Source organism: Ochotona curzoniae, unplaced genomic scaffold, assembly GCF_017591425.1.
Source record: "Ochotona curzoniae isolate NIBS_2020 unplaced genomic scaffold, NIBS_Ocur_1.0 contig_4148, whole genome shotgun sequence".
In the NCBI taxonomy this organism is placed as follows: domain Eukaryota; kingdom Metazoa; phylum Chordata; class Mammalia; order Lagomorpha; family Ochotonidae; genus Ochotona; species Ochotona curzoniae.
The window spans coordinates 7,267,703-7,294,665 of NW_024466146.1; the positions used below are offsets into that span (position 1 = coordinate 7,267,703).

The window sequence follows — 26,963 nt, forward strand, 5'->3', positions numbered from 1 at the left end:
TGTCAATTCTATTTGGATTAAAACATGTATCAAACCCATTGTATCTGTTTAGATGGTCTGTCTGGGTGATTACTCATTGCTGAAAACAGAACACTGAGTTCTTTACTATTAGTGTTCTGCAGTCTGTTTCTTCAGATCTGTTAATATTTGTTTCACACATTTAGCAAGTCTGATAATGAGCATGCACAAACATAATTATAGCTATACACACATACCTTTTATAATTTTCTATCCTCTTTATGAACCTTTTTGCCTCATTACAGTTTTGACTTAATGCCTTCTTTGAATATTTATTTATTTATTTATTTATTTATTTATTGAAAGGCAGAGTTATATAAGAGAGAAAAGACAAAAAAGAGAGATCCTTCATTGGTCAGTTCACTTCTCAACTGACTACAGCAGTAAGGCTGGGTCATTTGCAATTTCAGTCCACAAATGACTGCAACAGCTGGGCTATATCAAAGCCAAGAGCCTAGGACCCCACTCAATCCCTGGGCTCCCATATAAGCGGCAAGAATTTAAGGCCATGTGTCACCAACTGCTGCCACCCAGGGTGCTCAATAGCAGGAAAATGTGAAGGAAGTAGATTGGGAATCCAAATAGAAGAAGTCCAATATGAGATCCTAACAATTGTGTCACAATGTCTCCCTACCCATCCCCCCAATAATATTGCCTGTTCAATTCACAGTTTCCCATTTTTATCACTTCAGCTCTTCATGGTTCTACAGCATTTTTCACTTCATTCACTGTTATTTTACAACTTGAGAATTTGGCTCTTTTAATACACATATATGTATTAATATATAATATATATATTATTCATTATACATATAATGTAGCATATAATATCTAATGCATAATACATATTATATTCATTTAAGGCAGAGACACAAAGAAAGAGACAGAGGGAGAAGTGAAATAGGTAGAGCTCCCACTCACTGACTCATTCCCAATTTTTTACAATAGCTGAGGCTGGGCCAGACCAGTGCCAGAAGCCATTAACTCAAACAGGTCTCTCAGATGGGTTGCACAGACCCAATCATTGGAACTATCATCTGCTGCCTCCCAGAATGTATATAAAGCAGGGAGCTGGAACCAAGGGCAGAATAGGACCTGGGCACCTTGAGATGAGGGGCAGGAATCCCAATCAGCATCTTAATTGTTAGGCCAACGAACTGCCTTAATTTTTTTTTTAAATTGTATTTGGTTGAGAGGGTAATTGAGGGCAAGAGGGAGAGGAACAGAGAGAACTTCCATCTGCTGGTTCACCCCCACAGTTCTCACAATAGCACTGGGAGAAGTCGGGTCTTTCACACTGACAGAAGGAACCCAACTATGTGAATCATCACGGTTGCATCTAGCATCTGTATTAGCAAGAAGTTGGAATTAGAAGCCAGAGTCAGACATCAAAGCCAAGCACTCTAATGTGCAATGCAGGCATCCTAGGCAGTGCCTCAGCTGCTATGCCAGCTGCTCACCCTTGTTCATTGTATTCATCTCAATTTGCTAAACTTCTTGTTTTTTTCCTACATTGTTTTTCTGATTTTAAGCTGCCTGTATTCTCTTGTAGTTTACTTAGTTTTCTTTACAAAAGTACTTTGAATTCTTCACTAGGTAATCCACAGATTTACCTCTTTGGGGCCAGTTACTGAAAAACTGTGTTTATGCTGCAATGCTTCCTTCAATATTTTTGTTTCTTGCTGTCTTACACTGATATGTGCACATCTGATAGAACACTGTCCTCTTCCAGATCTTATGCACTGGTTTCAGTAGGAGAAAGTTCTTCACTTACATGTGGGTGCAAGGATACTGAGTAGATTGTGGGGCAGGCATTGAGGACACTGCATTTGACTACATCAGTACTCAAGTATTACATCAGTATTCAAGTTCATTGTTGTCCTAGTTGCTTAGCTTCTGTTCCATTCTCCTGCTAATGCACTTGGAAGCATCAGAGTATGGCTGAGGTGCTTGGGTTCCCACCTCACATGTGGAGGGACCAGGGTGAAGTATTGCCTCCTAGCATTGGTCTGGTTCATGCCAAACACTGTGGTCATTTGGTGAGTGAGCTGGTGGCTGTCTTTGTCTGTCCTTTACATTTCATCACTTTGCCTTACAAGTGAATTTCATAAAAATCTTAAAAACAGCAACACTGAGTGGAATTCAATAGTTCTTGCTATAGTGAGGAAACAGTAGTATAACCTAAGCACAGCTCTGCCTGCAGTGGTGGACACTGGCAAAAGACGCCAAGGAAATGTCAAGCAGCAAGAGTTGATGGATTCTTCAGTGGCAAAAATTGATGAGACTTTCCTGATCTCTTTCTGCTACCATGGATGCTGTGAACAGGTGATCAATTGTCACTGGGTCTGGCTCGCACATCAGCTTGCACATATCCTTTATTGAGCAACCACAAAGGTGGGCTCTAGAATAGAGGCATATTAAAGGACCATGGCTTTTGGGTCTGCAGTTGAGATGTCATCCATGCTCAGGGTACCACAACTCATCATGGTGGTAACAGTATACAAGACATTATTTCTTGCAGAACAGTCAGGGAGCTGGGGTCAGAGCCAGCAAGAGCAGGGCTTCAGAAGCTCTTAGTCTGGGGCATGGGCTTTCTCATACAGCAGAGTTAAGATCCGGAGTGTGGACTGCAGTGCTTATGATTCTTTCCTGCAGATCACCCTGTAGTGGCAATGGTTCTGTTTCTGAGATGCAGATACATGAGAAGCTACAGGGAATCTGGGATCTGAGATACAGTTCTACACATCACAATGATGTATCGGATGTCAGAGGTGTGAGTGCTCACAGAGTGCCATGGAGCTGATGCAGCACAGGTGCATGTAGAATGACTCGGGCTCCAAGGCTAAGATTTTGGCGATCTTGAGGTAGCAGTGGCTCTGATGTTTGAAGAAATGATATACACATGACACAGTTATAGAGGCAGGGTCTGGTGTGCAGTCACACAAGGGGCAAAGTGCTGGAGTTGGAGGCATTTGTGGTGTTGGAAGAGTAGGGGATTTCAAACCTGAGATGGGAGAGCAGCAGCTCCTTGAGGGCAGGAGGTGTGGCAAATCCTCTCACAGTCTGCAGCGTGATGGTTGTTATTTATCTTGGTGGCAAAAAATGCCAGTGTTGACTGGAAGGTAGGCTGCTGGTGGCCACGGTGGAACCTGCTGCATGCCATGTACAGATTTCTCCTGCCCTGCCAAGGTGCGTCAGCTTTATTTTGTAGCAATCTTCAGCTATCTCCAGTACCTGATTCTCCCATGCCATCATTCCTATGCAGTTTTACTTTTTTCTTCATTATGTTGCTGCAGGTTCTTACCTGTATTCCTCAGCTCTCTCAAGGCTGTTTTCAGGTATGGATGTATTTCTATTTCACTTTCTGTGAGAGAATAAAGACTGGCTTCTTCTAATCTTCAGTCTTCTGCTATCACTCTCCTGAGCTGTGCTTTCTTATGAAAACTAAGACAATTCATCTGATAAATTCCTCCAGTGAAATAGATTACAACTTGCACAACTGCTCCAAAAATGTTTATTATTCTTGTTTCCTCAGAGACAACATATCTACCATTGTTTTTTCCTAAGAAGATAATTTCTAGAAGCATATGGGTACATAGGACATTTAAGTGATACCTATTATACAGCATTCAAAAGCAGTGTTTTGTATAGTCACCCATAGACTTTTCTAAACAATATTGTCCAAAATCATGAGTTTCTCCATCTTTCCCATTATATGATAATCAAGCCAATCCAAACAATAATTTAACTTGGCCATCCTCAGATATGCTGGGGGAGAGGAAGGTAAAGAAGCACTGATTTACTAATTTGCTAATTTGGAGCAAGATTTCAAGAAATGCATAATACACATAAGGTGAAACTCTTTAAATAGAAGACTTCCATTTTATAGTAACAGTTAGATTCCTTTCACAATTAAAAGATGCCAAACATGGATTGCCTTTGTTCTAAACCAGCTAGGTCTTTAAACATAGTAGTATTGCCTAAATTGGAGGTGGGATAATCCAGGCCATCAATTTTTCACCATGTATTAACTCCCACAAACTGAGCAAACTTAGGGAGCATACAATTATACCACATTATAAAAATACCCTTTTTTAGAAAAGGAATAGATTATTTTAAATTGAAAAAATGCTTTCCTCAAAGATATCCATATGCAATACTGTAATATACTTCTTGGGGCTGGCAAGATAAGTCAACTGGCTAATTCTCACCTGCAAACACTGGCATTCCATATGGGTCCCAATTCCCACTTCAGCTGCTCTACTTCCCATCCAGCTCCCTGTGTGTGGCCAGGGAAAGCAGTAGAGGATGGCCCAAAGCTGTGGGACCCTGCACCCACATGCAAGGCTTAGAAGAGCCTTCAGATCAGATCAGCTCTCGCTCTTTTGGCCATTTGGGGAGTGAACCAGCAGATGGAAGATCTTTCTCTTTGTCCCTCCTTTTCCTTCTCTATAAATCTGCCTTTCCAGTAAAAATAAATAGATCTTTGGAAAAAAGATATTTCATGTTCCTTTTTTATGTGTTTACTATATCTGCACAACTACACTTAAATTGCTTCTTTTACTTACTTCCCTTCTCCTCGCACAAAATAGAAAACTCTTTTTGTTGAATTAAATAAGACAAAATCTGACTTCTCCTATCTATTTCAGAAGTATTGAGAATAAAATAGATCATGAATGCAAAAACAATTTGTCAACCACTTACAAATTTAAAGATACTCTTGTTTGCAATTGATTAATGGAATGACTTCAGTTGCTTTACCCTTTGTGAATTCCTCTTGGTATTTGTTCAGTCCTTCAAGGGGAATAGTCCTTTAAGAGCTCACCTGAGTTTTCAATTCTTTTCTTATCCATTAGCAGGAACAAAATTGTGGGTATTCAATTTGAATGGTCTCTAAGAAACTACTTTGTTATCTCTGTTTTTCATTCTGAAAAGAATTGCCCATCAGCTCAAACTTATCAACATTCTCCCCTCTTGATGAATGCCTAAATTTGTTTAAAAGAATTTCCTTGCTAAACCTACTAATTTACATATCTGAAAGAAATGTGAAAACATTTAAATACATGGATTGATCTGGGGAAATTACAGGATTTCCCTAATATCTGAGTCAGCTCTGTGATTTGGAAGATATTGGCAGCTTTCCTGTAAATGGACAAGGAACCATATTTCTTCATTTTCTAAAACTTCAGAGGATCAAAACACATTTGTATGAAAATCTGTTTCTGTACTTTGTATTCTGAATGAAAACAACTGATCATCACTCTGCAGGAGAAAAGAGAAGTGCTAGAATCTGATTTACAAATGGTAATAACAACCGTGCTTAGGGTCATGTGACAAGTCACCAATTTTAGTTATGTCCAGAACCTGAGCTCATCCACTAAAAGAAAAAGAAAAATAGGGGTGGGAAGGTTTTTCTTACATATTATAAGGTCATCGCTAACTTATAAGAAAAGATGCTCCTTTCCAAAGATTAATGACTTTTTTCTTTCTGATACATGTTAGCTTCTCAATCTAAAACTTTTTCTAAAGTTCATCAATACTGTCTTTATGAACTAACATATTGCCCATATTTTTAGAGAAAATTTGCTTCAGTTTCCTAAAACAATTATATTCCTTCACAGATAATTTTCTGATCAAACCGAGGGCATTTGCTTTTCTTATCAGGAGTAAAAACACAAAGAAAACTGGAAGGCATATGATAATAATATAATCTAAGATTTTAAGATAAGTATAATATGCTTTACTCATCAGTTTTAAAGTTACAAATATTAGATATTATAATAAAACCATTACTTCAAATGTGCATATTTTGACATACCTCATTAATCTATTCAATAAACATACATTCATGAATGATCTAAGATGTACAAGATACATCTTCTGGCTAGCATGTATTAAAAACAAAAGAAAAGGGGTGGGGGAGGAATCAAGCAAGATAATGCAACTCCAGAAAGAAGGAAGAAAAATACTGAATCCAGTCGTCCCTCATTGTTCATGTGGGATTCATTCTAGCCCTCCTGAAGACCAAAAAGTTCCTATATAAAAAGGGATATCATTTAGATGTTACAGACACACAGTCTCCCCTATAATTTAAATCAGCTCTATATTAATTGCAACATCTAGTTGTGAAATAAAGAACTTCAGTACTGCATTATAGCAGGAATAATGGCAAAGAAAAAAGTCTGTACATGTTCACTACAAATTGAAATTTTTTATCTATGATTTTGATCCATGGTTGGTTGAATCTACAGATGTAAAACCCACAGGTCAACAGAATCAACTGTATATTCAGAGTAATTTCACAAACTGTTAACTATAATTTTTTATAGGTGCACTACACGTACATATACAGAAATATTCATTTACTCAACATATACACAACTACTTAATATATGACAGTTCTGTGTAGTAGAAATACAATAATAGTAGTCTTTCCCTCAAATTGCTGCAAATCAAGTTGAAGTGAACTTGATTATTTCCTAGAGATTATTCTGAAAAGTCTTCATATTCAGTGCAGGTAATAAAAATGAATTAAAATTAAAATCCAGTAGTGGGCATCTATCCTAGCCATTAAGACCCTGGTTAAGATATTTACATCAGTATGAGAGTATCTGAGTTCAACACCTACCTTGTAATTTCAGTTCTCTGCTAATGCCAATCATGAGAATCAGTAATCATGACTCAAAGAACTGAGTTCTTGCCAGCCATTTAGAAGCCCTGGATTGATCTCACTTCCCAACTTTGGCCTCAGCTAGGTCTTGGCCAAGAAAAGCCTAGCACTCTGTCTCTATTTTTGCCTCTCAAGTAATTTTTAAAAATAAGTAAGCAAATAAAAATATATTTTAACCTGCTATTTAAACTTTAAAATCTAAGTCTGAATTTTATATATTAAAGATATGTATCTATACCTGAACAGTGAGTATCCAGCAATATGTTTTTTTTTAAAGATTTATTTATTTTTATTGCAAAGTCAGATATACAGAGAGGAGGAGACAGAGAGGAAGATCTTCCGTCCAATGATTCACTCCCCAAGTGACCACAATGGCTGGTGCTGCGCCGATCCAAAGCCAGGAGCCAGGAACTTCTTTCCAGGTTTCCCACGTGGGTGCAGGGTCCCAAAGCCTTGGGCCGTCCTCGACTGCTTTCCCAGGCCACAAGCAGGGAGCTGGGTGGGAAGTGGAGCTGCCGGGATTAGAACCAGTGCCCATATGGGATCCCGGAGCGTTCAAGGTGAGGAGGACTTTAGCCACTAGACCACGCTGCCGGGCCCCCAGCAGTATGTTAAATAACAAAAATAAAATTTAAAGTAAAGAAAATAAACTTACTGCAATAAATGCTTTAAATTAAAAAATGAACAGCTAGGCCTGGCACGGTGGCCTAGAGGCTAAAGTCCTTGCCTTGAATGCACTGGGATCCCACATGGGTGCCTGTTCTAATCTTGGTGGATCCACTTCCCATCCAGCTCCTTGCTTGTGGCCTGGGAAAGCAGTTGAGGACAGTCCAAAGCCTTGGGACCCTACACTAGTGTGGGAGACCCAGAAGAGGCTTCTGGCTCCTAGCTTTGGATCAGCTCAGCTCGGGCCACTGTGGCTACTTGGGGAGTAAATCAGCAGACAGAAGATCTTCCTCTCTGTCTTTCCTCCTCTCTGTCTTTCCTCCTCTCTGTATATTTGGCTTTGCAATAAAAATAAATATTTTTTAAAAATAAACAGCTTAAAACAGAAATGTTTCCAACTTAAGAAAACCATTTTATACTTATTCAAAAGATGTAACTAATTGAACTTGTATTGTTTGTTCTCAATTGGCTAATCCTCTGCCCGTGAGTGCCAGCATTCCATATTGGTACAAGTTCGTGTCCCAGCTGCTCCACTTCCCATCCAGCTCCGTTGTTGTAGCCTGGGAAAGCAGTGGAGGATGGCCCAAAACCTTAGGATCCCATACTTGTATGTGGGAACCAGGAGAAGGTTCCTGATTCCGGGCTTCATTTGGGCTCTTCTCTGGCCATTGTGGTCATTTGAAGAATGAACCAGTGGATAGGGATCCTTCTCTCTGCTCTCTGCAAAGTTGCCTTTCCAATAGCAATAAATATATGTTAAAAAAAAAAAAGAAACATCTGAGGCAACGTTTAATACATGGGAAAGTATAAAAAATAAAGAATTCTGAATGGATTTCAAGAAGCAAAACAGAACAAATGAACAAATCATCTTAAACAATTATCTAAGAATTCAGTGAAAGTTCTTATAAAAATATAGTAGTATGCAAATATATAGATCAGCAAGTATCACTTAACAAAGTTTATCTTATTACTAGAAATATAGAAACGGGTTTCAATAATGAAGGCATCATAATATTAAAATGTCAATAATTCAAAAGAGAAGATGAATCTCAAATGATTTAGTTAAACTTGATGCATCATTCTTTTTCTAAAATGTATGGTTAGTATTCCTAAAGTCCTTCCAGCAGATTATATAGAAAAGAAAGTTTAATAAAAGTTTTAAAGCAGAACTCAATTATTTCTAGCGTATCTTACATTGCTTTCCTCAATAAAGTGACATAAAACTTTTTTCAGTAGTTTGCATTTCCCCATTTGTCTATATTTTAAATAAAAGTCTAAATTTAGTGTTCTCTCACTGCTCTCAAGGAGCAAATGCTAATCTTAAAACAAAATTTATGACCAATCATTATATAGAATCTTCAAAAAGTTCCCTTAAAATGTATATTATGATAAAATTATGCAGAGATTTCAGTTTGGTTTGCATCAAAAATAAACTTGTTCTTGAATTCTATTTTTCCATGCATTTTTATGTGGTCTTATCATTATGTACTTGATATACAGAAAATTAACCAAAAGCATAAAATGTGTTTTCTAGGATAACAGGGGTTGGGTTATTAACACCACCATATACACTGGCAAGCCATCTAGGACAAAATAGAGGGTAATGATTAAAACATATAGTGGACTAAGTGTTACAGCCAATCAGTGAGAGAAAAAAACTAATAAAAACACCATTATTGACAGTCCCAGCATCGCCTCTTCCCATCCAACTCCCTACTGAAAGCAGTGGAAGAACCTGGGCCCCTGAACCTATGTGGTAGACTCTGATGAGTGCCCTGGCTCCTGACTTCAGCCTGGTTCAGATCTCTGTAACTCATTCACATGCATAAATTAATCTTTAAAAAAAAAATCATGGATCAAAATAGCTTGAGAAGAAAAAAAAATTTGTTATTTCTGTTACATAAAAACCATCTATCAGCTCCTCAAAAATAACAAAACATTTACTAAATTTTATTAAATTGGATTATGTCAAAACTGTTATAAATATAAAAACTGATAAAATTTAGATCTCTTTTAGAACATACATGTCTAATAAGTTTTGTACTTATAAGCATCAGTTGAATATAATAGTGAGAAAACAGCAAACTACAAAGGGAGCAAGCATAGACCTAAGAGTTACACATACATAGCAAATTCTGGTTCTATCATCTAATTGATCTTTTCACTGGTGGAAAATTGCTTAACCATGATAAATCTATTTTTCCTTAAATGAAATAAAGACAATAACAGTTACTTCTCAAGGTTGTTGAACAAATTAAATGAGATATTATATGTAAGAAATCAGTGTAATGTAATTCAGAAAAACAATGTACAATCCATAACTGTTTTAGCACTCACACAAATTTCAGTTATAGTGACACAAGAACATGAAAAAGCTGGAAAATCAATTTTGCTTTATGTTTTTTCTTCACTATAAAAATTAATATTCTGGTATTACATTTATCAGTAAAAATGTCATTGGCTCCTAATTCTATAATGATCCATTAATATTTGAGATTTTGAAAAAGGATGAATTTCTTCTCACTAAAATGCCATAATCAACACAAAACAATTTTTATCCATTTGAAGATATTAACAGATTCCCTTAAAGCTAGGTTAAAAATTGTGCTTTACCTGGTTATTTTAATTAAGTAAAATTAAGTAAAATTAAATATTTGATTCCTCACTTTCACTGGCCAAATTTCATATGCTCAATAGGTACTGGAAGCTAGCCATGATATAGAATATATCTATTGTCTTAGAAAACTCAACTAGAGAAAGTTATTCTGGAATGTTACCATGGTGTGATAATTAAAACTAATTTTTCTCTGATTTTAGAATCTAGATACCTCTCAAGTAAATACCCAAGAGGGCAGAGGTTTTGAATATTTAGACCATAAGTGAATCTCTAGCGTCCAGTACGCCATGAGACTCTAATAGGTATGTTATAGCTGATACTACCATTTTATTTTACTTAATCTAGCAAAAATATACTGGATTAGTATAGGCTATACCATAAAGTTATGGATATAATGAGTACATAAATATTTCTGTAAGTAGCAATTCAACTTACATGTATTTTCAATTTATAAACTCTGAAAGTTAATGAAGATTTTAAATTCTATGCAAACATTGGAGAAGAATGCTTACTTACAACTACTTGGTTTTATTATTCCTATATGAGGTTCTTACATAGAGCAATAGAGTACTTTTTTTTTTTTCAAAAGTGCATATAGTCAGTTCTCCATATCCACAGATTCTATTCATGGAATCAACCGACCACAGATTTAAAATAATAATTTAAAAAAAGGGGGGGGGCTTGGGCATTTGGTTTAGTAGGTAAGTCATGGTTCAGGATGCCCCACATCCTAAACGGGCATGCCTCATTTGGAGGCCTGGTTCCTCCACTTTGAATTAAGCTTCCTGATAATATGTGTATCCTAGGAGGCAGCAATGATGGCTCTCAAGTACTTAGGATTCCTACCATCAATGCAACACTCACATGACCTTTCAGGTTCCTGGCTTCAGGGCGGCCCACCTCTGGCTATTCAAGTAATTGGGGGGGTGAATCAGGAGTTAGAAAATCTCTTTCTTTTAAATAAAATAAAAATAAATGAAAAATTTTAATAAAATATCTTTTTCTCTGAAACAGTTTACTAAAGTTAGTTGACAAGTTTTTTCCAAAAGAGTAATAGAATTAATGTCATTATAACAATATTCTAAAACTTTAGTCTGATTTGTTGTTGTTTGCTGTTTAAATTCCGTGTTTTTCATGATACAGTTCCTTAAACTCAGACAGAGTGGGAAGGGAAACAAAGTATCTTTTAAAAATCGTGCCTATATTGAACATGTACAGACTTTTTTTTGCCTGTCCCTATTCCCTAGACAACACTCTATAATATTAATACATTTGTACTGTCTTAGGTATTATAACTAAGAATAGATACAAAGTTTACCAGATATTGTGTGTAGGCTATATGCCAACACTATGTCATTTCATGTCAAGGATGTGAGAGCCGGGATTTGGGTAAACAAGACAGGACGGGCAGGACTAGAATCAATCCTTAGTGGATACTGAGGGATCACTGTATCCACTCATACATAATATTTAGCAAGTAAAACATTAAAAAATTTTACCAAAGTTTTATAACTTAAAGATCATGGCGTTAAGATTTTAGATAATCCATTTCTTTTTAACATACCTTGAAAAGAGGCAATAGCTTCTATATACATAACAAAAAAGTCTAATAATAATTTTGCACTTACACTGCCACATTTTTTCTAACGGTATATTCATCCAAATCGTCATCAGAGCTGCTATCAGTAGCATCAGAATCCAGTCCCTCTTCAACATGCGACAACAACCCTGTAGCAGACAGCGCAAATCTTTGGATTTCTGCAGCTGTACACTGTGCAGAGCCATGTTTTGTATCATTCCACAATTTATTCTCTGGAGTGCATATGTTAACTTCTGGCTTAACGTCAGTGCATTTAGGAAAAGTACTATCCATAACTGCGGTAGGTTCATGAAAGATCTTCATGTTGGGGAAATGATGTTTCACTGAAAATTGCATTTGCTGACCATAGTGCTTAACAACATGTTTTGCCAGGAGCATCTGTAAATGTTTCTGAGTTCTTCTAGCCTGGTTAAGTAAAATTTTCTGTTTGCTTACACAATGAAGTAACCGAGCATTCACTTCCTCCTCTTTTTCAGCAGCTGTGGAACTAATGGGAACAGCTGAGTGGTCAGGTCCATTTTTCTTTTGAGCACATGGCGATAAACCCTTTTTAATGTCAATATCACTCAGCTTATCCGAAAGTGCATTCTTTTGGTACCATTTACAGTTTTGCAGTTGTACTTTATCTACATTAGCATCTTTGGTTTTATTTGAGTCCAAAATAATGTCTTTCATGCACTGACTTGTGGTGTCTGATAGAGGTTCCTTTCTGATGAATTCTTCAGAGTGAGAACGACAGATTTTACTTAACTGAATGTTGCTGCCGTTACACAATATGTTTTTCAGCTTACTGCAATTGGGCTCCCCCGGTGGCCTTTGGTTGTAATTCTCATTGTATTTATTTAGTGCAGAATTAGAACTCATTAAAATCAGTGTTTGATAATGTTTTGAAGACTGAGGGGAGCCAAAATGTTTGAAATTTACAAAATTAGTATTAACAGTGGCTTCAGAAGTGGGAAATCCTAGCATCTGGGAGAAAGTGTCTCCCTTTAGCTTTTCATCTACAGTTCTTGGACTTTCCATGAATAGCATCTTGTCAGATTCCATGGCGCTTGGCAAAGATGAAAAGCAGATACCCTTTGCTGTTGCCTCCCTCAAAGCTGGGGTCATGGCGATTCTTGCAGATAATTATTGGAAACCTAAAACAATGTAAACACAAATGATCAGTCTCTACAAACAAGCTTAATGATTACAAAGGACAAATATTTTTCATGTAATATTTAAAATATGTATTAAACCCATACTCCTCTTTTATCTGCCAAACTCTAATATCATCTCAACAGGGATTAAGCTGCGTTTCACTTGAACTGTGAGTCTAATATCCAAAACTCCAACTAGAGTTGCACGTTATCTAGCACAGTATAAGTTTTTAGAGAATATTTGTAGATGTAATTATATCTCAAAATACAATTTCTTTTTTTAAAAAAAACTTTTTTTAGAGTTAGGGTTACAATTAATGTTAGGATTAAAACTGTGGCTACATTTAGGATTAAGAAGCTTTTTATGTTAATTTGAGTATTATAGTGAGGTTAGAGTCAATGCTAGAATTATTATGCTTAGAGCTAGAGTTAATGTTAGGGTGTGGGCTAATGCTAGTGCTAAAGTTCTTCTAGGATTAAGGTTAGGTCAAAATCTAGTGTTAGGTTTATGACTAAGATTCTGGCTCCAGTTGGATTTGGATTTAGTGTTATAATGAGGGTGATGATTCAAGTTAGCATTCCGGCATAGGTTTAGAAATGTCGCTCGGATTGTGTTCAGTATTAGGTCTAGGCTTAGTATTACAGTGATGGCTAAATCTGTGTCAGGGTTGAGTCAATGTTGGGAAAACGGATTTAGTTGGGTTTAGGGCTAGGATCACTTTTAGGATTGGGGCTAGAGCTAGTATCAGCACGAGGGTTAGAATGATGGCAAGGGCTGGAGATAATCCTGTCTGAGAATACAATTTCTAAAAAAAGAATTATTTTTGTTGGAAAGGCAGATTAATAGAGAGGAGATAAAGATCTTCCATCTGCTGGTTCATTCTTGAAATTGCTGTAACAGCCTGAGCTGTATCAATCCCTAACCAAGAGCCAGGAACTTCCTCCAGGTTTCCCATGTGAGTGCAGAGTCCCAAGGCTTTGGCCATCCCTCACTGCTTCCATAGGTCATGAGCAGGGAATTGGATCAGAAGTTGAGCAGCTGGGACATGGACTAGCACCTGTATGGGATGTCAGCACTTGCAGATAGAGGATTAGCCAGTGAGCCATTGTTGCTGCCCCCTCAGAATAGCTTTTTTAAACAATGCTAATAATGCCAAGATGGAAAAAAATTCAAACCTGAAATGAGGTAATCACCCTGAAAACTGTAAGTAAATCTCTTATTTTTTATTTAAAAATTAATTTATTTTGGGGGCAGGGCAATGGCTCAAATGGCTAATCCTCCATCTCCAACCATAATATCCCAAATGTGTGTCCCAGCTGCTTCACTTCCCATCCAGCTCCCTGCTTGTGGCCTGGGAAAACAGCAGATGGCTGGCCAAGATCCTTGGATTTTGCACTCCAGTTTGGAGAGCTGGAAGAAGATCCCAGCTCCGGCTCCTGGCTTTGGATTTGCTCAGCTTCAGCTGTTGCAGCGATTTGGGGAGTGACTCAGCAAGTGGAATATCTTTGTCTCTCCTTCTCTCTATAAATCTGTCTTTACAATGAAAATAATTTTAAAAGAGAGAGAGAGAATTATGGGCCCAGCACAGTAGTCTAGCAGGTAAAGTCCTCGCCTTGAACATGCCGAGATCCCATATGGGCGCTGGTTCTAATCCAGGTGGCCTTGCTTTCCAGCTCCCTGCTTGTGGCCTGGGAAAGCAGTTGAGGACAGTCCAGAGCCTTGGGACCCTGCACCTGTGTGGGAGACTCAGAAGAAACTCTTGGTTCCTGGCTCCAGATCAGCTCAGTTCTGCCCATTGCAGTCACTTGGGGAGTGAATCGATGAATGGAAAATCTTCCTCTCTGTCTCTCCTCCTCTCTGTATATCTGACTTTCCAATAAAAAATCTTTTAAAAAAAAGAATTATTGGGCCCGGCGCAGTGGCACAAGTGGTTAAGGTCCTCGCCTTGCACACCCAGGATCCCATATGAGTGCCGGTTCTATCCCAGCAGCCCCGCTTCCCTTCCAGCTCCCTGCCTGTGGCCCGGGAGGGCAGTCGAGGACAGCCCAGAGCCTTGGGACCCTGCACCTGCGTGGGAGACCCCAAAGAGGCTCCTGGCTTCGGATTGACATAGCATTGGCCGTTGTGGTCACTTGGGGAGTGAATCATCGGATGGAAGATCTTTCTCTCTTTCTCTCCTCTCTGTATATCCACCTTTCCAATAAAAAAAATAACAAAAATAAATCTTTAAAAAAATAAATAAAAGAATTATTTATTTTTGTAAAATATAATAAATTGCTCTTAATTTCCATTTCTAAATGTAATCTTCACAAGCTGGACAGTATTAATAAGAATCAAGTGAATACTGAATATATGTGAGAAAGATATGAGACTAACTAAAAACAAAAAATACCACTTCATAGTTACTAGAAACATGACAACAAGAGACCTTCATTGTGGTGTATCAGGTTATGCTGCTTCCTGCAATGCAAGCAACTCATATGGGCTGGTGTCCCAACCTCTCCACTCTGACCTAGATGATAACTCAAGTATTTGGGCTCCTGTACCCATGTGAAGATGGGTGAAGCTACTGGCTCCAGGGATGATAGTCCTGTCTCCTGGTAAGTATTGTTCTGCCCTAGCCTGGACCTTGCAGCTACTTGGGAAATAACCTGCAGATGAAAGACTGTCTCATTCTCTCTGTGTGACTCTGCCTTTCAAATAGTTTTGTTAAGTATCAACGAAAACATGTCTAACCTACAATACATGTAATTTGTCCTGAAAATGTTTTTTTCTTTTTCACAAATATTCATCAGTTTTCATTTATTACAGAAGATGTTATCTCTGGAAAATACTCTACCAGATTACCACTAAAGATTAACTTCAATACTGCAAGTCAGGCTGAACTACAGTGTCCCCAGCAAATGCAAAATCTGTGGATGGGAACAGGCTTGGTAGGGGAACTGTGAGCACTTCCCTGCTGGGTTACAGCTCCCATGGTGAGCATGAGAGCCAGGGCTGGGAGTGGAGCTGATCAGGCAGCTTTGTCTACCAGTATGTGCATCAGCTGGTGCAGGTGATGAACCATAACTGACCCTGCCATGGCTGGTATACATGAGAGTCAAGTCTGTGGTGACCCCAAGTGAGGTTTCTTGGGGGATTCCCCAATTTGATGGCTGGATTCAAACCCTAACCACAGAGAAAAATCACAGGATATGTGGTCCAGCCTCAGTGCATGTGTCAGTACTGAGCCTCCTCAGTTGCTGTTGCCTGTGCAGAGGACAGCAGGTCCAGATAGACCTATGACATGACAGCCAGCAGGGGACATCCATTGTCTCCTAGAGGATGGAAAGCAGAACAGGTTGGACCACTTTCCTGCCAAGCTTTGCAACATGTTCCTAAGCCTCTGGATGCACTAAGATGGTCTTGGTTAGCCAATCGACCTTAGAAGGATTTTCTGAACCCCAGTGCAATGAAATCTCAAAACCATCAAAAAACAAACAGATAAAACCTTTGGAATATTCTTCCCCATATTGGAGTGTCTTAAGCATCAGCAAATGACTATAAGTTGACAGCAAGGAGTGGCTCCCACCCACCTTCCTTCATATCCTGACCATCTCCACCCTAAACAGAGACTCACAATGGCATACATCCCCTGCCAACTATGCCAATAATATATTTTATCAAAAGAAAAATGTCAAAGCATATATTCTAATTTGCAGGAAACAATAATCTGTGATACTAAAATATATGAGTCTGAGTAGTGAGACATTTTTACAAAAGTTACAATAACAAGACTTTAAAAGCATCTAGTCCTCAGAACTATGAAGTTCAGAAATTTGTTTCAACATATATGATAGTTGATAATCACTTAAATGGCCACACCTTCATGTTGTGTGTTCCAAATGCTAGCTGCAATGCTGCTTCCTTCAGCCTGGACTTTTTTCCAAATATTAACAACAATTTTTAAAAATGTTCAATTCATTTCTACATAATAGCAAAAATCACAAACATGGTTAAAAGCAAGCAATAGATTAGGAGAAGGTAACTGTAGCATATATGACAAACATCAGTATTCAGAATACATAAAAATTCCTCTAAACTGACAGAGTAGAAAACCAGAGAATTCAAAGATGAAATTCAAATGATCTGAAAAATATACTCCATCACACCAGTAATAAGGGAAATATAAATCAACAAATCAAGAGCTTAGTTTGTAACCAGTAAATTGACAAAAATATTTTATGTCTGAAAACATCATTTATCATGAGTAGGTAAAACCAAAATTTCTTACATTTACTGAGCCCATAAATTGATTCAGTCAACATGCACAATTAAACAAGCAATGTTTAGAAAAGCAAAAACACTGCTTCAAAACACTACAGATTTCTACCGTTAAGAGAATGCGTAGCAAAACATGCTAGAATACTATTCTGTCATTTGAAAAAAAAAACTATCAATATAAATCTCAAAAGATAAAAGAACATCATAAACTACGCATGTGTGTGTATATCATATATATATATATATAGAGAGAGAGAGAGAGAGAGAGAGAATGGGACGAAATAACACAAACCAAAAATCTTTAATATCCTGCATGCAAACATGTTGACAAGAGTAAAAAGTGAAAATACAACCACAAAATTTGTTAAAAATAAACTTAAGTAAATTCCATGAAACCAACTAAGTGTAATGATGTAAAAGGATTTGCATTTGAACTATAAACTTTGCTACTTGGGGGAGGTGGGAACACTAAATGCACAAATGTTAATGACTGCTCATTCTGAGAGATAAAAATACAGGTATTTTTATAGACATTTCATGGTTTGGTGTCAAAATACGTAGATATTTCTTATAATTCTCCCATCAAATCTTATATACATGAAAATTTATACTTTCATATAATATCTCAAAAATAGGCCAAAAGTGGGGAGGTGTTGCGGAGAGTTCCTGACACAGCAGTAACACGGGGCTTGGGATTCTCATGTCCTGGACCAGAGTGCCTGGGATAGAGTTCTACCTCTGCTTCCAATTCCAGCTTCATGCCAGTGTGTACCCTGGGAGATAACAATGATAACTCAACTTGTTGGGCCCCTGTTACCCATGTGGGAGACCTGGATTGAGTTTCTGATTGCCAGTTTCTCTGGTCCAGCTCTGGCTGTCACAGACATTTGGGCAGTGAAACAGATGACTAATCTCTCTTTGTTACTTTCTCATTGCCTTTCAAATAAAGTTTCTAAAATGCAATAAACCTATATATAGTAGATTCCTATTTATTCCAAACCAAAAATAAGCAAAAGCAGGAAGATAACAAAGAACAGATTCTTATCACTTGTCACACTATTACAGTGAAATACAAAAATAAAATTAGCATTAAGATTTTTCTCCAAGATTCAAGTAATTATTTGATCAACTTAATGATTCACACTTTCTAATCTACAAAGAGCTACGATAGTATTTAGCATCTATATTGCTCTCTAAGGAGAACTGCCTTAATCACTGCCCTTGCTGATGCTATTAGTAATATTCGAAAGATATTACAGTGTCTCCACACAGCAACTACTCCCGCTTAAACGTGTGAACAGGGTGTTATGGATACAGTCAAAGTAACAACTGGCAGATTAGAAGGTAAAATAATACAAGGTAAAGAGCCTTATCACAGATCCTGGATAAAGAAGGAATACTAAAAATAAGTAGAGAGAAGATATACAGAGGAAGATACACAGTTGATAATAGAAAGAGATGGGATGGAAATGCAAAGACCAAAACCACAACAAAACATAGACACTAAAACAAGGGTGAGATCTCTAGGGCTTAATTAACATGAAAAGCAGTCTTCTGGGACCAGCATTGTGCCACAGAAGTTTAATCCACCAGTTTCATTCCCAGCTGCTGCTCCTCTTCCCACACAACTCCCTACAGGTACACCTGGGAAGGCCAAGGGTAGCCCAAGTACTTACACTCCTGGCACTTAAATGGGAAATCCACATGGAGGGCTACACTCCAGATTTTCAGTTATCCCAACCTTGGCTAGTGTAGCCATTTCATGAGCAAACTAGAAGATTGAAGATTGATTTATTCATTCTCTCCCTCAAAGAAATAAATCATAAGAAAAAACATAGCCCCCAAATATGACCCTAACAATTACCAACTCTTTGTACTCATACCCCATGTGTAATGCACTCCTCTTGAGTGTGAAATTGGATTTAATGACAGTGACAATGTAGAGGTTATAGTAGAGGAGATGGATGTGTCTACTAAGATTAGGTTACAGAGACCTGCCATTATCTTGTCACCCCTTTCACTAAGGGAAGCCTACTGCCATGTTGTGAATTGGATGACACACACAGCAAAGAAATGATGCCACTGGCCAACAACAATAGCTTTCAGGTCCAACAGCCATATCAGTAATCTAGTGGCACATCTTTCCCCAGGAAAGCCTTGAGATCACTGTCACCCTGGCCAGCACCTTGATTTCAGCTTTGCGACAAACCCTAAAAACAGAGGCAGTTAGCCAAGCCATTCTTAACCCCAGAATCTATGACATAAAATAGATTTTAAGAAACTTAATTTTAATATAACCTGTTATACAGTAATAGGAAATAAATCAACTTCAATATGAAGAATGTTCAAACTCCAGTGCCTGGGAGATACAGCTCTATCATGCCTTCTACTCTAGAATTTCCATGAAGACCTTCTTTTTTTTTTTTTAAGATTTATTTATTTTTATTGCAAAGTCAGATATACAGAGAGGAGGAGAGACAGAGAGGAAGATTCTTCGTCCGATCATTCACTCCCCAAGTGAGCCCAATGGCCGGCACTGCACCGATCCGAAGCCAGGAACCAGGAACCTCTTCCTGGTCTCCCACACTGGTGCAGGGTCCCAAAGCCCTGGGCCTCCTCTACTGCTTTCCCAGGCCACAAGCAGGGAGCTGGATGGGAAGTGTAGCTTCCGGGACTAGAACTGGCACCCATATGGGATCCTGGTGCATTCAAGGCGAGGACTTTAGCTGCCAGGCCATGCCACTGGGCCCCATGAAGACCTTCTGTACTCTGTACACCTGTAAATCATCCTGGCTGGCATGACTCTAGTTTGCAACTGGAAGAAACTCATGAAAATAGATGTCTCCTATAGCAGTTAAATGAGACTCATCATACATAAAGCAAGTAAATTGATTCTGATTAGATATGTGGTAATTGTGCAAAACAGTATTTCCTGATTGAATATTCTAAATTACCACTTTGACTAACATCATTGAACAGCTACACTTACCACTAACACTTTTAAGCTCTATGAAGGCTTATATTTTTGATTGTTCTATTCCCCAAATGAAAGAGTATTTGACACATAGCAAGTGCTAAATAGGTGCCTGGTGAGTAAATGAGTAATTACCACAGTTCTTAGAATAAAATACAAGGCTTTCTTATGATAGTCTACAGTCAGCTTCCTGACTAGCTCACCTTCTGTGGCTTTTTTCCATGTGATATTGCATGATTTAGATATACTACGTCTTGTGGTTTTTCTTGAAACACACCAAACAAGTCCCCTATTGCAGTCTATGCTTGCTATTCCCTTGGCCTTCAACAATTTTCTACAAATAGGATGGCACGCTCCCTCGACGTGCTGTAAAGTCACCACAGCAGAGAATCTTCCCTTAACAAGTATATTCAACATAACTTCAGTGCCTTATTCACGATTCTTCCTTTCCTAACACTGTTTAATCATTCGTCTTTGTTATCACCTGACATTCCAGGAGAAGCAACAACTCCACAAGTTATCGAATGTTCTGATATCCAGCATTAAATACTGCCTAATGCAGAGCAGCCATCATGTTTGTATCGATTAAATTAGAAGACAAATGAATAGGTCATGATTTTTCAAAGCATTCCAAGGATTTAGGTTATCACAATCATGACAATACCTTGTCAAATTCTGTTTTTTAAATAAATGTGGCTTATTTCATGAATGCAAAACAGGTCAACATTTATCTATTCCAAAGAAGGGGGTGGGGAATGGGGGAGAGAGAGAGAGAGAAAGTTCTATCCATCCCCAAATGGGCACAACAGTTAAGATTCATTTAAACCAAAGGCAGATGCCAACACTCCACATGGTGGCAAGTATCCAAGCACTTGGGCCATTGTCTGCAGCCTTTTCAGACACATTGGTAGAGCCGACTGGGAACGCAACAGCCTGGCCTTGAACTGGTGCTAGCATATGCATAACCAGCACTGCAAACAGCAGCTTAGCTCTCTGTACTGCAAAGCCACCCCCATTAATTCAATACTTTTTAAAATGCATGAAAAGGAAAAAAAATGTTTTCTCAATAGATATAGAAAAAAGCATTTGACAAAATTCAATATCCATTCACAGTATAAAAAAAATCAACATATTAAAAAAAAAAGAGGGAAAAATCTTAGAAGTATCTGCATGCACAAAAGCCTACAGTTCAGATCATAATTAACAATGAAAGACTGAATACTTTTTTCCTAAAAAGAAAATGAAGTAAGGCATCGTATCTTTTGCCTTAAATTGTCATATTGGAGCTCCTAGTCAGTGCAACAGGTCAACAACAACAACAACAAAAGGAATACAGAATTTAAAAAAGTATAATTTGCCTTCATGCATAGATGGTATGATTTCCTACATAGAAAATTATAAAAACACTACTAGAACTAATGAGTTCGATAAAACAGCAAACACAATGCCAATAGGCAAAATTATTTATATTTTTCATTAGTGTAAACCAAAAAAAAAAAAAAAAAACCAAAACTGGAAAAAGAAATATTTAACATGAATAATTCTAACACCTCCAAAACTGTTTAGGTATAAATCTAAAACTATATATTTCTAATCTATCTACTTATCATCTTTGATGATAATTTATTTCCTATTAAGCAAGACACTCAGGCACAAAGAGTCTCCTTTCTAGAAGAGATTATTGCACTGATACATAACTTCAAAGAACTTAGAAGGAAGCAAATCAGGGACAATTAAATTTCTTTGGGTCACAGCATATAGAAACTAAATTACCAACATAGCAGAGCAAAGTAGCAAAGCCACAACTTGTGAAATTAAATCAGAATTTTTCCAAAGGAAGAAACTAGATGACCTTGATTTTCTGTCAACAGATTGTAGTTCCAGATAATCCAAAAACCAATTCTATTTCTTGAAATTGAATTTCACTTATATGTTTCTACAGTGGAATTTCCAACTTGCACTCTACACAGTGACATCACAGACACGTTACAGGTGGGGGAAAAAATCTTATAAACAAAAGTTGCAGATGATATACCAAGTAAATGATTCTCCAGAAAATAATACAGATTGCAATAATATTCTTTTTCTCAAAAGTCTCATGAAAAATATCAACCCAAGGGAGAATATCAGTATGACAAGTCAAAGTTTAAGAATTTATGATCCAGGAATAGGCCCAGGAGAGAAATAGTGGGCACCTCCCTCTTGGGTTATCACTTCCACTGGAAAGCAAGAAAGCCAGGAAGGAGTCAGGAGTGGTTGGACAGAATGGCACCCGCCAGCATGTGTGTGAGCTGGATAGAGGGCCTCGTTGGACTGAACTAGGTTTCAATGCTCATTGACATGTAAGAGAGCTGAATGGGGTGTGGGACAGACTGAACAAGTCTACAAGACTGAACCAGGGCAGGGGGCAGGCCTGGTGGGTGTTATTGAAGGTTGCTCCAACTAGTTTGCGTAAGGGCCAATTGTGTGCTGGGCAGAATCAGGACGGACTGCAACACCCATTGGTTCATGTGGAAGACAGGGCTGGAAACAGAACTGACCCAACAATTGCAAGGCCCAGCATGTGCATAAGCTGATGGGGCGACGGACTGTGCCAGACCCTGTACTGGCAAGCACACACAGAATCTGGTCTGGGATCACCTCAGACAAAGTTTCTTTGGGAATCTCCCCAGTTGAACTGTCACTCAGAACCCCAACCATGAAGAGAATTGCAGGCTCCACGGTCTGACCATGGAGTGCAAGTGACAAAGCTGAGCCTCCTCAGAGGCTCAGATGGAGCAGTGGACAGCATATCCAGGTGTGCATGGAGGATATGGCAGTCCATCGGAACCTGCAGAGGACACCCGGCACCACAACAGAGGACATAGGACAGAACAGATCAATCAACTACTGCAACCATGTGTTGGCAGAGAAATTCTGGGCAAATGGAAACTCTAAAGTGAACTATGCCAGCCAGTGGATTCTGGAGAGATTTCATTGTACTTGGAATGGCAAGATTGGCAACAATTCAGAACTATTGAACTATCAAAACTACTTAAGCAGGACTCTCGCAGCATGCCCCCCATTGGGGACTTGGGATGGGAGGGAGGCTGGGTGGTGCTTCTCCCTTTATCTTCCCTTTTAACCCAGATTAAAAAAAAAAAAGAAGAAGAAGCAACAATGTGGAAACAATGGTCTCATCCACTTTCCTGTAGCCCTTGACCCTTTGTGCCCTAATCAACTATGTAGAGATTGTCAAATTAAAGTAATGAAAAAGTTTATGAATTTAAACAATAAACTTTTTTTCAAGTAACAAAGAAACAATACCTTTTTTGATATTTGAATTTCATTAACAAAATTAAATTAACCAAGTAACAAAAATGGGAGATTATAAAGCATATACTGAAAATTCTAATTTTGACTCAAAATTTGCTCCAAAGAATACTGTGAATTAAGGAAAAAGTTGATCTGAGGTTATATTACCACAAATAAAAAATCTTTCCCTACAGTCTCCAGAATGTTTTCATTAGTGGCATAACCTACATTTTTAAGATTTATAAGCCATATATATTTATGACTTAGTATTAAATAAATGTGATTTTATCATCTAGGTATCATAAAACATAGGGAAAGCTGCCATCTCAAAAACCTGCATTTCATTTTAAGATAATTACCAAGTCATTACTGAGTTGGTTCAGATACTTGGTAATCAAGCCTTTCTTGATTAACTTAAAGGTAACATAATCCAAATATTTTTCACATACTTCTATAGGAAAGTTTTAAAAAATTGCTAACGTAATCTTCCTAGTTGAAACTGATAAACTAGATAAGAACCACACTTCCTGAAAATCATTATTAAAGACAAAATCTGATTTGCTGTCCCCTAAAATACCAGATTTGGAGTATGATTTATATTCTAAAGTGCATACATATATTCCATGGAAAACATCTATATCTACCTCTTGAGCATTAAATTTAATTCTTTTAATTGGAACCTGAATAATTTCACGTCCCTTCAACTCAGAACAGTAAAACAATCTACAACAAAACCTTAGAAAGAGGACACATTTATCCTGAAACTCTAACGCTGCAAGACTATCAACAGAACCTGGAAAGAGGAGAGAACCCTCAAGCAGGGTCAAGGATTATTTCCATACTTAACAATTGAAATATCTTTCAAATAACTTAGCCATGGTAATAGCAGGAAGAAAAACAATAGGGAAAAAAGACAAATTATTTTAGCAAAATATGATATCCTTTTAAGCATGACTAAGATAAAAGGGACTCCAAAGTTTCAACTTATAATTCATAAAGGAAAGCCCAATTAAAAACAACAAACTCAGTGAGAATGACTTCACATTGGTACTGTGTTATTCCTGAAAAAATTCTAAAAATTAATACAAGGCAAGAATAAAAAACACAGGATTGTGTTTTCAAGATTTCTTTATGCCACTTTACAGCAGAAAAATGACATAATTGGCAATGCCAGAGTACAGTTAGTCAGTTAGTGCAGTAGTATGTATTTAACAATGTTTATACACAAGAACTTCTTCCACTTTCAAAACTATGCCTAAAAAGGAATTCTCTTTGAAGACTAAAGGAATTTAATTAAAGATAAAGCTACTTGGGTGGCCACATAACACATCAAACAGCTCATACTTTAAGCAGAATTATCACTACTCAGTTGTAAGTGCATGACTCATAGGAGTATAAATGAACAGTCTTTTTTTTTTCTGTATAAACCAACTTGAATCCAGAAATTTGCATTTAGAAGTTATTATCAAATTACTCAGTCTATAATTTAGCCTCACATGGTTATATGCTGATTAATGACCACTTATAAATTTTAAAAGCTCCTGATTACTAACAATAACATATTTGAGAATTCTTTGTATTACAGGACTAGAAACAAAGTTTCAATGTTGCCAAAAAAGTAAATTAAAAATGTATAAACATTAGCAAAATTAACAAAATCTCCACATTATAAACGAATGTATGTATATATCCATATAGAGGTAACTATTTCTAAGAATCTAAAAATAACATTAAGTATTAAAAATTTTCATTACTTCTACAGGTTTTGTTAGACTATCCAATGGCATCTGTAACACTACCAGCTTTACTAACACTAGCTGGCTATTTAATTCCACATGAGTAGGTAATAAGCAGCACAATTCAGTGAAATACTCCATTAAGACAATAATTAAGGGAAAAAAGGAAAAATCTTACTTTTCTAAACCCAAAGGGATGTTAAGCTTGTGTTTAAGACACATTCTATGATAGTACTGTAATGCGTAATGACTTTGATGAACTGCTTAAACCCAGTATTCTGCTGTGGGTTCCCCACTAGCTGTTACCTTACTATGCGGAGCCCTATGTCCTACTGCTGTGATTTGAGAAACCCAATCACTAAACAATTAAGTTTAAGTACAATTAACCTTAGGAAGCAGCTTCTGCCTCCTTCGGCCCCTGCTTCGGATTACTTAAGCAAATATATAGAATATAAAATAGATATCATAGAGCTAATTGAATGAATGCATGAAGACACCACAAAAATAAGAATTAAACATCGGCTTTATGTGGTAGATTAAAGGACAGTAAAAAAACGATGCTATGGACAACACTAGGTGGGCTATCCAGATTAACCAACACTAGGTGGGCTATCCAGATTAACCAACACTAGGTGGGTTATCCAGAGTAACCCAAGTGACAAAGCAAGGGAAATTTAGACACGGGGAAACTTTTTGTTACATGTAAGTGAAGGCAAGTAAAACTAGAATGATCAGCTTGTGATCCTTAACTGCACAGAAGAAAGATGAATGAGCCAAGAAGGTAAAACACTAACACCACGCTAAATGGCAATAAAACTAGATGCAGCTGTGGGGAACGGCAGCCAGGATCAACAGAGGTCCACTTCACCAGACACTTCAGAGCAATGAAAGAGTCAAAGAGTAACAGTACTTTGCGAGCAGTGGACTCAGAAACCACGACAAAATGCAAACTCACAATTCCTTGACCTTCCAGAGGTAGAAGTATCAATAGTTTATTGCAAGTATATGCACTGCCCACTGTGTAATCTGTAGCATGTAAAAGATCAAAATTCTCTCAAGCGTTTTACAATAAATTCAGAAAATAACAGATAAGTCATAGGTATTAAGTGAAGCATAGTTTAAATTCTAGGCAAATTTTAATTATGAAACATTACTGGATGATGAACAAAGATGTAACAGGACGCATGCTCATTAACACTAGGCAAGTATGAGCACAATATTCTGGACAATAATATAGAAATATTACAAGAAAGAGAAAAAGTAGAAACATAATATAGAACAAACTATTTTTACATTTTTTTGCACACAGCTCTTTTTAAAATTAATTTAACAAAATAAGCAATTGTTAGCTTGAAAGAGCACATATAATGAAACAAAATGAAAATGTGTAAAACAATGCCATATGATCAGCCTGAATTATTCCAGAAAGGATAAGGAAAAATAATACTAATCTATGGACTAAAACACATGCAAATGCCTGACATTGGTCTGTAAAAGTAGGTGGGCTTTGAGACAGAATCAAAGCTACTATCTAAACTGAGTTTGACAACCAAATAAATCCAACTTAATGATTCATCTACTATTCACATTCTCAATGAACTGGCTTTAAAAAAAAACTGTTAACAAAATTCTGCATCTGTAATGTAGATTAATATTACTAATGCTGGAGCCAGTGCAATGGCCTTGGGATCCTACACCTGCCCGGGAGATTTGGAGGGAGTTCCTGACTTGGGATCAGCTCAGCCTTTGTGGCCATTTGGGAGGTGAACCAGCAGATGGAAGATCTTTGTCTCTCCTTCTCTCTGTAAATCTGCCTTTAAACATTTTCAAAAAATTAATAATCATTTGTGTTAATGAAGTATTTGGTCTTCCTTACAATCTGTTAAGGCAGAGATTTTATAAAACTCTTTACAAGCAACAGATTTAAGATCCGAGAGGTTGTGACTTGTTCTAAGTCTCTTTCTCAAATAACCTGCATTCCAGAA

At 37.4% G+C, this 26,963-nt stretch overlaps 1 protein-coding gene across 1 annotated transcript in view; it reads right to left on the minus strand.

The window, feature by feature from the left end:
• KANSL1L (KAT8 regulatory NSL complex subunit 1 like) overlaps positions 1–19,389 on the minus strand; it is a 105,202-nt gene extending 85,813 nt beyond the window's left edge. Inside the window, exons 1-2 of the mRNA XM_040984618.1 lie at positions 18,651–19,389; positions 11,600–12,710 (exon numbers count right to left, since the gene is read on the minus strand). Coding sequence (XP_040840552.1) covers positions 11,600–12,681 — 1,082 coding nt within the window. The 5' untranslated portion in view covers positions 12,682–12,710; positions 18,651–19,389. The remainder of the gene's footprint in view (positions 1–11,599; positions 12,711–18,650) is intronic.
• Between the last annotated feature and the right edge of the window lie 7,574 nt (positions 19,390–26,963).